The following is a 13,914-nucleotide window of genomic DNA, read 5'->3' as shown; positions in this document are numbered from 1 at the left end:
AAATTCTATAATTTATTTTATTACTAAAAATTTTATCATATAATTCAAATAAAAATTAATGCAAACTAAATAATTTTATTTTATGAATCAAAATGCCTACGATGTAAGTTTAAAATAAAAGAAAAAAAAAATTTTTTTTAAATTTATTTTCCATGATTGTTGTTACAAACTGCATGTTAAGTTAAATAGGGGTTGTCAAGATTTATTTGTTTGTAAATTTAGTCTTAATATATTCAAAAATTATTTCTTTTAAGAAAATATATTTACCTATAATTTGTGTTATATATGTGTTAGGTATATATTATTTCTTGAAGTGGCATTTTAATATTTCAAACAAACTGAATAATATCTTAATTGTTATAAAAAAGATATTTTATTTAATATCCTATTCAAAGGTTTGTATCAAATTTCAAAGATCAGTTTAAAAATTATATAAAACAATTTAATTTACTTATAAATTTTATTTTAATTTTTATTATATTATAAAATTTAAATTAGTTATTTAACTATATAGATATCAAAAATTATAAGTGAATCTTTTTTTTTTTAATAAAAAAAAAATGCAGCTATGCGAGGTTGTCATAGAACTCCAACATTTATCCATAGCTCTACATCATTTGGTAATGGAGAACAACAAGATTTGTAAGTTTTTAAAATATTCTATTATTTTTAGGAAAATAAAACTTATAAATATTTCACGGTTTTTAAAAAAAAAATTTATATACATATTTATAATTTAGGAATTATCATTTAAATTAACTATTTTATAATTAAAAAAAAAATCATTTTAGTGATTTTTTTGATTTCATTCATTATAAATGTAAATAATAAAATTTATTAAATATTTTCTAAATTTATCTTACCTATTTATTATATATTAATAATTATATTTATTAATAATATTTTTTTTTATATAATAGTTAAAAAAAATATGTTTTAAGAATTTTTTTTTTATGGTTAAAAAAAAATTAAAACATTACTAATTTTTAAATAAAATATTCTTCTAAATTAATTATTTTTTTTATATTAAAATAATTTTCATTGTCTTAAATTATTCTAATTTTAAAGTAAAGAATTTTTAAATTTTTATAAGAATGCGATCTTCAATGTAAGTAGTTAATGTCTAAAGAAATAATCTGGATAACTAAGTTCTTTAAATATTTTTTGAAATTTAAACGTCTTGATATTCTTTGTTATTGTGAATTGTTAATAATAAGCTATGTTTAGTAACAACTAATAATGTATTTTATATGAGCAATTAATATTTTTTTTAAATTACTATGCACTATTTTGTTTCTGTGACACATACACACACAAAAAAAATTATATTATTAAAATGTTTTGTTATTTTTTGATTTTTATTAAAAAAAAATATGTATATGTAGTGGGTTACTATTTTTCTTATCAATTAAAAATAAACTTAAATTTTAGAAACAACATTATTAAATGTTTATCAAAATCAGTAAATAATTTTTTTTTACTGTTAAATATAGAGAATAAGTATAATGTTAAATTTAACTTAGTTACACTTTTTTTTTTTTCTGAGTATTGTCGAAAGATTATTATAAAAATGTAACTATACAAAGGTTATTTTAATACAATATTAGAAGTAAAAATTTTTGAAATAAACATCTGATAAAAGTAGAAGCATATTATGTTCACCTCATCATTAAACATTGAGGCTTACAAACTATTGTTAAAATATATAATTGATCATTTTGTAAAAATTTCTCAAAGTTCTTACAAATTTTTAAATATATAATGTTAAAAATTTTGTTATAGTATTCATTTAATTTATTACAATTAAAAGTTTATTAATAGAAAGAGTTTATTAAAAATTTTTAATGAATGGTTAAACATAATAAAATACAATAAAATTTGTGTAATTATCTTATATTATAAATAACTAAGTATTATCTAATCTTATAATGTTTCTATTTATATATTTTTTTTATTAATATAAAATACTAAAATTTTATGACATAATTTTAAATATCTCTAGTAAATAAGTAAAAAATAAAATTAATATTTTTTTTTTGAACATTTTATAAGTAATATATTATCTATGTTATCTACATAAATATAAAAACTATCTTTTTTATAATTGTTCTTTTTTATTCATTCATTTTTCTTTCCTAAATATTTAAAACTAATAACTATAAGTATTTCAAATTTAAAAAATCATTTCTATTTTTAGTTTTACAAATTATCTATTAACTTAATTTAAAAATTTTATCTTATTGTAATATTTATATATTTTTACTTACATACATAAAAACTATATAGTTTTAATTAAAAAAGTTTCTATGAAAGAAACATAAAGATGTAAAATGACAAATTAAGAAAATTTATTCATCCATATGCTAATGATTGACAAATGTTATATAAATCACTCAAAAAATATTAAAATATATTTTTGTATTTAAATAATTTTAATAAAAAAGTTTTTAATATTATTTTCTTATTTAACAATAACATTATAATATTAATAAAAGCTGTAGGAGTAATAAAATTATTTAAGTACATTCTTTTAAAATTATTCTAAAATGAAACAAATAAATTTTTAAAATTGTTATAATTAAAAAATCCTTTTTTTAATTAAATATTTTTAAAGAATTATTATAATAATATTAAAATTTTTATTATATAATTTTTTTTAAGTGTAACTAAAAATTTTTTTATTAATATAAATTAATAAATTATTATAATATTTCTACACTTAAAATATCTATTATATCATTAAAACTTTTTAATTAAATTTTGCCTTTAAAAAATTAAATATTAAAAAAAAAAGTAACATTTTTTTAACTTGATAAAAAAAAATATATACTTAACAAAATTAAAAAAAATATATTAATTTTTACGTGTTAATTGTTAAAATTATTCTAAAAGCAAAACATTAAAAGTATCATCACTAAGAATATATTACTTTTATTGTTATATATAATTTTAACTATCTAAAATAACTGTACTCTTGACCAACTTCTTGAACACTTTCTTTTTAACTACAAATAAATTAACAAATTATTCTTAAAAATAATCTGTGTTAGCATATATTCTTTATCAAACATCACTAACAGTTATAAGAGAATAAATAAATTTTTATCAAGAATAAGCAAAAATTTTAGATCACTCATTACAAATTTATGTTTTGAGGACAAAAATTTGTGTTAATTTATGTTATATTTGTATTATATATTTATGAATATAATTAATAGTTTAGTTTTTAATTATAAATAGTTTTGATGTATAAATTTAAATATTGTATTGTTTTTGTAAAAAAAACTTTTTTTTTTTTTTGTTATTTTTTGTCTTAAATAATTGTCTAAATTTTTTTTTTATTTTGTTAAGCATGCAAACTTAAAAAATTATAAAATTATAATAATTTTATTATTTTTTTCATTCTATTATTATATTTTTTTTAGGGTAACTGGCAATATGATTAGCGGTGCAGCTCAACAGCACAAAAAGCGAATGATTCCTTTGAAGCGTACTGAAGCTATGGATACCGCTGAAAGAAATAATGGCAAATTACTTGATGATGTATGGAAGACTGGAGGTGATTGTTATCAAATTATTCCATCAACAAATCCAGATAAATTAAAACCTTCATTTTTAAAATTAAATATTGGTGGTCAAAAATATTTAATATTAAGTGATTCAATATTAAGAAATGATGCATCCGGGTTTTTATCAAAATTTTTACAGTTAAATCATGATTCAAGATGTAAGGTAGCTGATGCATATCTAGAAGATGAAGAAAGTTATTTTTTTCAAAGATCCCCACTAATATTTGATTGTGTCTTCCAATTTTATGCATCTGGTGTTATTCATAGACCACCTGAAATTTGTGCAGCCTCCTTTTTATCAGAGTTAGATTTTTGGAGAATACCTACTAGTTATGTAGGATCATGTTGTTCGGATATAATACCAAAAGAAAAGGTTGAAGAAAAAGAAGAAGAAAAAATTGATGATAATACTTTTGATAAATTACGTTTTGGTAAACTTAGACGAAGAATGTGGACATTTTTGTCAAGACCTGGAAGTTCAGGTCAGGCAAAATTTTTTGAACTAACATCTACTTTATTTGTTGCAATTTCTGTGTTAGGCCTTAGCTTTGGAACTATTCCCGAATTTCAAGTTACACAATATATGCCACCACATAATGAAACAATTGTTTTACCTAATGGAACTGTTACTGTTATAGAAAAAGTAGAAGAAATGCGTGTAGAACATCCTGCATTTGTTTTTACAGAAAGAATATGTATAGCATTTTTTACTGTAGAGTATTGTCTTCGCCTATTTGCAGCCCCTAGAAAATGGCATTTTATATTAAAACCATTAAATTTAGTTGATTTAATGGCAATAGTACCATTTTATTTAGAACTCCTTCTTACTTTATGTGGTGTTGATGATAAAAAATTAAGAGATTTAAGATGGGCATTTTTGGTTGTACGTATATTAAGAGTACTAAGAGTAATTAGAATTATTAAATTAGGAAGATTTAGTAGTGGATTACAAACATTTGGTATGACATTACAACGTTCACAAAAACAATTACAAATGATGACTATTGTATTATTAACTGGTGTAGTATTTTTTTCAACAATGATATATTTCTTAGAAAAAGATGAAGAAGGTACACCATTTACATCAATTCCTGCAGCATATTGGTGGTAAGTTTTTATATATTAATAATAAATAAATAAATATATATAAATATAAATATTTCTATTTTTTTTTTTTATAGGTGTATTGTAACAATGACAACAGTAGGATATGGTGATAGTGTTCCTTCAACAGCTATGGGAAAAATTATAGCATCAGCTGCAATAATGTCAGGAGTTTTAGTCCTTGCGTTACCTATTACTATTATTGTTGACAATTTTATAAAAGTTGCTCAGGATGAACAACAGGCAGAACAATTGAAAGAAGAACAAAGTAGACAAGAAGAATTAATAAAACAAATGATATCAAAAACTAATGCTAATAGTAATTTCTAGAAATAGAAATTAAATATATTTTTTTCTTTACAAAATAATTAAAATTATATTTAAAAGTACAAATATTTTTTTTTAAAATAATTTAGTTATTATTAAAATAAAGAATATCTTTATAGTTTAATTTTGATTTTAATCCAATAAGAAAATTTACTTTTATGATTGTATATTCTAATAATATTTTAAAGGATCATTTTTTGAGTTAATTTTTAAAAAAAGAACATGTTAGATAATTAATAAAGGCAATAAAATAATTTAAATTTTTTTATAAATTTTAAAAAAAAAATTATAAATTGAAATCGTTCATTTAAAGTATTTAAATGTCGTATCGTATTAATGAATTTGTTATTCAAAAATATAAATTTTTTAATAAAAAAAAAACAGCACTCGTGGAATTGAATGTATTGTAAGATGGTAGATATAAAGCAGTAAATTTGTATTAGGGTAAGCAACAAACATTAGTTTAAGGTAAAATGGTTTGTAACAGTTGGGATTAATTGTTATACTAAAAGTTGTCAAAAAATTAAAATATTATGTTATTAAACTAACCTTTACTTTTTTTCAATTTTGTATCTTTTTGATTTTTTTCATTTATAATACTGCTACCCTCAAGATATGAGCCTGTTCCAAATTTATTTTCTGCCGATATACGAAAATCATATTTTATTTTTTCTTTTAGTTCTTTAACAATAAAGTTTGTCTGTGATGTTCTATCAATAAATATCCAAGAAGATTTTGTTGATTCTTTTTTTTCTACACAATATCCTAGTATAGGTGATCCACCATCACTAGTGGGAATATTCCATGATAATTTTAAGGAATTCATCTCACCATTTGAAATAATTAATGGGCCAATTGGTGATGATGGTGGACCTTGAATATTTAACAGAATCTCTTTACTTATTGAACCATGTTCATTTATTGCATTTATAGTATAAGTACCGGCATTTTCTTCTGTAACACTATTTATAGATAGTGTTGATTCACCTGATTTAGTTATAATTTTTGTCACTTTATTTGATTCAATTTCTTTATTATTAAATGACCATGTTATTTTTGGTTCAGGAACTCCATTATAATTTATATTAAGCTTAACCTGAGAATTTAATTTTGCATTAACAATAGGTTCAGAAATTTCAATAGTAGGAATTCCTATAATAATTTAAGTCAAAAAAATTTTTTTTTAATTTTTAAACAAACCTTTAACAGTCACATTAAATATTTGTTCAAGTGTCTTGGAACAATCATACCAAATACATTTATATTTACCTGAATCCATTTCTGAAGCATTTTTTATTGAATATACACTTTCATTGTCAAAAGTAACATAACAATCAGAAGTTTTTTCCTGATCATGTTTGTACCATTTACAATCTGTTGGTGTTCCACATTTTAAATAAGAAATTAATTTTGTATTAAATCCACTATCGACAATTATGTTTGTTTCATTTTCAAAAAGTTCAATTTCTTTATTATTTTTAGTTGTAGGTAAATTTTCTTCTTCCTTCACAACAATAGACTTTTCTTCTTCTTCTTTTTTTACTACCTTTTTCTTTTTAACAACTTTTTTCTTTTTAACAACTTCAACTTTAGATTCTTCTGTTATTAATTCATTATCAATTTTTTTATCTTCATTATTCATAATTTCAGTAGCCTCATTGACATCACTACTAATAATATTATTAGTTTCTTCAATATTGTTACTAATATTATTAGTGATTTCTTCAACATCATTATTGACAACATCTAATGTTTCATCAATTTGTTTGTCAACTGAAATGTCTTTTTCAGAAACTTTTACTGGTAGTAAAAATACAAATTCTGTTGCTTCACCAGGGAAACTTCTTTTATTTCCTGATTTACTTGAAATTCTATAAAGATATTTTCCAGTAGCTCTACAACTTCTATCTTGATAATGACATTTATCTGTAATACATAATTCAAGCCATAATTTATCATCTTCTTCTTTTCGTTCTACTACATATTCATCAGCAAGTATTATTTCATCCCATGATACTTCAGCAAAAAATCCATTACTTTGAATATCAGGTTTATTTGGTGGTTGTAAAAATTGATCAACAATAAAAGCTTCTATTAATGAAGTATCTTCTGAGTCACAATCAAGTGTTATACAATCAACAATGTTTGATGGATCAGATCTTCCAACATTATTTACTGCTACAATACGGAATGCATATACTTCATCAGGATATAAATCTTCAACTAAATATTCTTCTTTAAATGATTTTAATTTTTGTATAATTCTCCATCTATTATGTTCTGCAGTTTTTCTTTCAACAAGTAAGTGATCAATTTGACAACCACCATCATCATCTGGTATTTCCCATGTTAATTTAACTTTGGTAGGTCTAATATCACTTATTCTAAGATTTGTTGGTGGTGATGGAATATCAACAACATTTATTCTAGATCCTTTTTCTTCTACACCAACACTATTTTGTGCTATAAGTTTTAACATTCCAGTATGTATTCTTTCAAGATGATTTAGTCTTATTGTAGCTTCATTTTCATATTCTTCAATTTTACCACCAATAGATTTTATATTTTCATTGTTTAATGTAACTGATAATATTGGTTTAGGAACACCATAAAGTTCAACTTGTATAAATAAGTCTTTACCAACATGAATCTCTGAATCACCATTATATGATATAATTTGAATTTCTGGTGAAACCAACATATTAATAAATGCTGGAGCTGAAACATCACCACCATCAGATCCAATTTTTACACTATATTCACCAATATCTTTTTCACTGAAATCATAAATATCAAGATAGCATAAGCAATCTTCTTTGTTCATGAAAGTTTTTCCTGATTGAGGCCAAATTTCTTTTCCATTTTTATACCATTTAACAACTCTTACAGGGCAACTTGTAACACAAGAAAGTTTTACTGTTTCACCAAATGAAGTAACAGTATAATCTTGAGGTCCAACTTCAATATATGGTGGTTTTTCACAAACTTCAACTTCTCCCATTGCTCTTCTACCTTCAGAAGTTACACAAGTATAATCACAACTATCAAAAACAGTTGCTTCTTTAACTCTTAATTTTCTAATTGAGCCATCAGCAATAATATCATATTTTGCAGTTGCTGATTCATTAATTATTTTACCATTCTTAAACCATGTAACACAAGCATCTTCATCTGATAATTCACAAACAAGTTCAAATGTTGATCCTTCTTCAACAGAAGAGAATTCGGGGAAAGTTGAAATAAAATGAGCTCTAACTTCAGCAACATTAACACTACATTCTGTTTTATCTTCACCATATTCATTTATTGCTGTACATCTATATCTTCCAGAATGTGAATCATTTATTCTATGTACTTTAAGAGTAGTACAAAAACCTTCAGTTGAAATTTCATAATCATTTTTGTCATCTGGAGTTATTTCAACATTATCATGATACCAAATATATGTTGGTGATGGTTCTCCGATTGCATGACATTCCAATTGTAATAATGATTTTTTAGCTATAGAAACATTTCTAAGAGTTTTTGTGAAACGTGGTGATTCATTTGCAAGCATTCTTATTGGTTTACAAATTTCACTACATTCTCCTTCACCTTCATTATTTTCTCCACATACTTTAAATATATATTTAATTCCTTCTTTTAATCCATCAATTACTACAGGTGGTGTTGATGCTTTTACAGATTTCCAGACATCTGTTCCAGATTCTTCATTTTTATAGTAAATAGTATATGAAGTACAATCTTCAGGAGATTCAGAACAAATCCAATCAACTGTTACAGAGTCACAACTTGTTATTGTAATAATTGGAATGTTTGTAATAGTTTTTGGTTTTGAAATCTTTCTAGCCATTGTTAAAGTATCAGATGGTAAATTACTGTTTGAGGTAATTCCTGCACCATTTGTTGCTTCAACTTTAAATTGATAATTTATCAAATTTTCATCATCAGAATATTTTAATCCTTTAACCACATAATTACATGTAAATATTGGAGATGAATTAATTTTAAACCATCCTTTTTCATTTTCATTTCCAAAGACATCATAACAATAAATTTCAGATCCACCATTTTCTGTACATTCTTCCCAACTTAATTCACAACCATTATTTGTAATATTTGTAATTGTAGGTGGTGATGATATAGTTGGTGATTTATATGGTGAACTTGTTTTTACAGTTATAGGTTCTGTGAATTCACTTGTTCCATATTTGTTAGTTGCTGCTACTCTAATAAGATATTCAGTATTCATATCAAGATTTTCAATTGTATATTCCATTTTATTTCCATGAGTATGACCAGCTCTTTTAAAAACTCTTCTATCACTTTCTTTCATTTCAATAATATATCCTGTTATAATGGAATCTTCATTATTATCTAGAGATGACCATGAAATTGTAACAGCATCATGACAAACTTCGTTAATATATACAGAAGTTGGTGGTAAAGGAACATCATTAATAAAGATATGGAAAGTATCAAAATCTTCACCATAATTATTAAATACACGTAACTTATATTCTCCACTGTCTTTTCTAGATACATTTCGTTTTGTTAATATTATTTTATTGTCAATAACTTGTACATTGAAACGAATACCAATGTCAACTTTACAATCATTAAAGAAAATTTCACATTCAGGTTCTGGATTAGACTTAATATCCCATGAATGAGTTATTTTGTCATCGATGTCTCCAATAATTTTCTCACTATCATTTATTTTATTTAAAATATATGGTTTTCCATAAATTTCAAGATTACCAGAACAATTTAATGAGTTATTTGCAATAAATTCAATAAGTCCACCGTCATTGTATTCAAGATTTTCAATATGTAAAATATATTCATCATTAACAAGTGATAATTTATATTTTTCACTATCAGTAACTTTAACTTTATTTACCAACCACTCAAAGTTATCAGTAGAGTATGTTAAAGTGACAGATATATCAATCGATCCATTTTCTTCACCATGATATTTTCTTTCAAGATATTTAATGAAACTTACAGGAATATCGTCAATTTGAAGACATGATTGACCCGAGACATCTTTCTCACCATCATTTGTTGTGTACTCAATAATAGAATCACTATCAGTTGGAAGGACATCTTTAAATATTAATTTAGAGAAGTAAGGCATTTCCTCAATTGTAATTCTTGGATCATCAATATCAGAGTTGTTTAACTTCCATGTTACTTTATCATTTTCATGGAATAATTCACACTCAAGTTTAACAGTAGAACCTCTCTTTCCATACACTTTTGATGATGGCTTTAAAGCAAAACCTCTTCTTGGTTGCCTCTTCTTAATTTTCATTTCAACTGATTCAGTGGCATTGTCCATATCATCTTTAGTTACAAAACTAAAATCTGCTGAATCATCTTCATTTATTTCATAATTTTCAAAATCATCTGAAACCACAGTTTTATCTTTTGTAGCAAAACTTTCTTCAACATCTAATTCTTTAGCATGTGACAATTTTTTAGATGAAATCTCATCAAATATGTCATTAACATTTGAATCGTCATTAATTGTTTCTTCATCAATTTCTGGTTTAGAAAGTACTTTTGAATCTTTAACTTTTTTCTTCTTAGGTTTTAAAACAGTTTCATCTTGTTTAGAGTCAATTGTCAATGTATCTCTGCTTTCAACTACATCATCTTTAGGCAAAATCTCTTTAGAATCATCTTCCAGTAAATTATTACTCTCAATTTCTTCAGCGTTTGATTTAGGAGTTTCTTTGGTATCTTTAACTTTTTCCTTCTTAAGTTTGGAGACAGGTTCTTCTTCCTTAGATTTATCTTTAGCTTTTTCAACAACTTTTGGTTTAGAAACTTCTTTTGTATCTTCAACCTTCTCTTTTTTAAGTTTTGAAGTAACTTCTTCTTTTTTAGATTCATCTTTAGCCTTGATTTTATCCACTTTTTCGTCAACCTTTGGTTTAGTAGTTTCTTTTGTATCTTTGTTTTTAAGTTTTGAAACTGCTTCATCTTTAGCTTTTTCTTCTTCTTTAAGTTTAGAAGTCTCTTTTTTATCTTCAGACTTATCTTTTTTAGAATCATCATTTGCTTTAGTTTCAGTAATTTTCTTCTCAACTTTTGGTTTGGAAACTTCTTTGGTATCTTTAGCTTTTTCTTTCTTAAGTTTAGAAACAGCCTCATCTTTAACTTTTCCATCCTCTTTAGGTTTAGAAATATCTTTTTTATCTTCAGTCTTGTCTTTTTTAAGTTTTGAAGCAACTTCAATTTGTTTAGATTCATCTTTAGATGTTTCTTTAGCCTTAGATTCATCAACCTTTTTGTCGACTTTTGGTTTAGAAACTTCTTTTGTTTCTTCAACTTTTTCTTTTTTAAGTTTGGAGACAGCTTCATCTTTAACTTTTTCATCAACTTTTGGTTTAGATATCTCTTTTTTATCTTCAGTCTTATCTTTTTTAAGTTTTGAAGCAACTTCATCTTGTTTGGAATCATCTTTAGCCTTAGCTTCATCAACCTTTTTGTCGATCTTTGGTTTGGAAACTTTCTTTGTTTCTTCAACTTTTTCTTTTTTAATTTTAGAGACAGCTTCATCTTTTTTAGAATCATCCTTAACTTTTTCATCCTCTTTAGGTTTTGAAATTTCTTTTGCATCTTTAACCTTGTCTTTTTTAAGTTTTGAAGCAACTTCATCTTTAGCTTTAGTTTCAGCAACCTTCTCCTCGACCTTTGGTTTAGGAACTTCTTTTGTTTCTTCAACTTTTTCTTTCTTAAGTTTAGAGACAGTTTCATCTTTAGTTTTTTCATCCTCTTTAGGTTTAGAAACCTCTTTTTTAACTTCAGTCTTATCTTTTTTAAGTTTTGAAGCAACTTCATCCTGTTTGCAATCATCTTTAGCCTTTGTTTCAGTAACTTTCTCTTCGTCTTTTGGTTTAGGAACTTCTTTTGTTTCTTCAATTTTGTCTTTTTTAAGTTTGGAGACAGCCTCATCTTTTTTAGAATCGTCTTTAACTTTTTCATCCACTTTAGGTTTAGAAATCTCTTTTTTATCTTCAGGCTTATCTTTTTTAAGTTTTGAAGCAACTTCATCTTTTTTAGAATCATCTTTAGCTTTAGTTTCAGCAACCTTCTCTTCGACCTTTGGTTTAAGAACTTCTTTTGTTTCTTCAACTTTTTCTTTTTTAAGTTTAGAAACAGCTTCATCTTTTTTAGAATCCTCTTTAGGTTTAGAAATATCTTTTTTATCTTCAGTCTTATCTTTTTTAAGTTTTGAAGCAACTTCATCTTGTTTGGAATCGTCTTTAGATGTTTCTTTAGCCTTAGTTTCATCAACCTTTTTGTCGACTTTTGGCTTGGGAACTTCTTTTGTTTCTTCAACTTTATCTTTCTTAAGTTTAGAAATAGCTTCATCTTTTTTAGAATCCTCTTTAGGTTTAGAAATTTCTTTTTTATCTTCAGTCTCATCTTTTTTAAGTTTTGAAGAAATTTCATCTTGTTTGGAATCATCTTTAGCCTTAGTTTCAGTGACCTTCTCTTCAACTTTTTCTTTTTTAAGTTTGGAGACAGCCTCATCTTTTTTATCATTCTCTTTAGGCTTAGTAACTTCTTTTTTATCTTCAGCCTTATCTTTTTTAGAATCATCTTTTGCTTTAGTTTCAGTAACCTTCTCCTCGACCTTTGGTTTAGGAACTTCTTTTGTTTCTTCAATTTTTTCTTTCTTAAGTTTAGAGACAGTTTCATCTTTAGTTTTTTCATTCTCTTTAGGTTTAGAAATCTCTTTTTTATCTTCAGTTTTTTCTTTTTTAAGTTTTGAAACAACTTCATCTTGTTTGGAATCATCTTTAATCTTAGTTTCATCAACCTTTTTGTCGACTTTAGGTTTAGGAACTTCTTTTGTTTCTTCAACTTTTTCTTTTTTAATTTTAGAGACACCTTCATCTTTTTTAAACTCATCCTTAACTTTTTCATCCTCTTTAGGTTTAGAAATTTCTTTTGTATCTTTAACTTTGTCTTTTTTAAGTTTCGAAACAACTTCATTTTGTTTAGAATCATTTTCTTGTATTTCTTCACTTGTTGTTACATCAACTTTCTCAATGACTTTAGGTTTAGATAATTCTTTGCTATCTTTTATTTTTTTAGGTTTAGAAGTAGTTTCTTCTTGTTTAGATTCATCGTCAGCTTTCTCATCAACCTTTGATTTGGAAATATCTATGACTTCATTTTTAGATGTTTTTCTTAATTTGTCAACTTCTTTTTCTGAATCATTTGTAATGTCTTCTGATTTTTTATTTTTAATATCTTTATCGTCTATTGTTTCATCGACTTTGTTTTTCAAAACTTTTTTAATTTTTTTAATTTTGTCATTTTTTATTTCATTATTATCCTTTTTATCATTTTGAATATCATCTTGTTCATCTTTAATTGTTCTTTGATCATTATCATCCTGTATATACAATGGACTTTTTACACTAATAGAAGCTGATAATGGTTCAGCTGGACTAAGAATTATTCGAGATACATCTTTAAGTCGGGTATCAGCTTCTATTTCTGCTGTAACATTTAATGTTGAAACTTTGGTGCTTGGTTCGCCATATAAAGAGTTTATTTCTTTTGGAATCTTTAAAGCTTTTGGTGTATTCTTTCTTTTCTTTTGCTGAACATTCGATTGTTGAATATCTTCAATTTGGGAATCCTTTAATTGATTATTATCTTTTGATTCTTGTTCCTTTGATTGTGTATCTAAAAAAAAGATAAATGATGTGTTATATATATTTATTTTTTGCTACCTTTTTTTATAACATGGACTATAGTTGTTATACTTGTTTCACCACCTTTATTAAGGGCTTTACAAGTATATTCACCACTATCATGCAAAGACAATTTTTCTATTTTAAACGACACAACATATTCTTTATTTTTTTTGTTAATTTTAAACTAC

General features: G+C 24.4%; 2 protein-coding genes across 2 annotated transcripts in view; one reads left to right on the top strand and one right to left on the bottom strand.

The window, feature by feature from the left end:
- Positions 1–568: 568 nt before the first annotated feature.
- On the top strand, positions 569–5,003 carry SRAE_1000223300 (Potassium channel family and Potassium channel tetramerisation-type BTB domain and Potassium channel, voltage dependent, Kv family and Potassium channel, voltage dependent, Kv9 family and Ion transport domain and BTB/POZ fold domain and Voltage-dependent channel, four helix bundle domain-containing protein; the record flags this gene model as incomplete). Its single annotated transcript, XM_024649286.1, has 3 exons — positions 569–642; positions 3,426–4,676; positions 4,751–5,003. The coding sequence occupies 3 exons, from the start codon at positions 569–571 to the stop codon at positions 5,001–5,003; spliced, it is 1,578 nt and encodes a 525-aa protein (XP_024503178.1).
- Positions 5,004–5,500: 497 nt separating this feature from the next.
- The window catches only part of SRAE_1000223200 (Immunoglobulin subtype 2 domain and Immunoglobulin subtype domain and Fibronectin, type III domain and Immunoglobulin-like domain and Immunoglobulin I-set domain and Immunoglobulin-like fold domain-containing protein), a gene marked incomplete at both ends in the record, with an annotated part of 39,544 nt that continues 31,130 nt past the window's right edge, over positions 5,501–13,914 (bottom strand). Inside the window, 4 exons of the mRNA XM_024649284.1 lie at positions 5,501–5,505; positions 5,550–6,152; positions 6,201–13,715; positions 13,763–13,910. Of these exons, the coding sequence (XP_024503177.1) occupies positions 5,501–5,505; positions 5,550–6,152; positions 6,201–13,715; positions 13,763–13,910 (8,271 nt within the window). The remainder of the gene's footprint in view (positions 5,506–5,549; positions 6,153–6,200; positions 13,716–13,762; positions 13,911–13,914) is intronic.

The sequence above is a fragment of the Strongyloides ratti genome (assembly GCF_001040885.1).
Source record: "Strongyloides ratti genome assembly S_ratti_ED321, chromosome : 1".
Classification (NCBI taxonomy): domain Eukaryota; kingdom Metazoa; phylum Nematoda; class Chromadorea; order Rhabditida; family Strongyloididae; genus Strongyloides; species Strongyloides ratti.
Note: the sequence above shows the minus strand (reverse complement) of the source record. Positions and strands in the feature narration are given on the sequence as shown.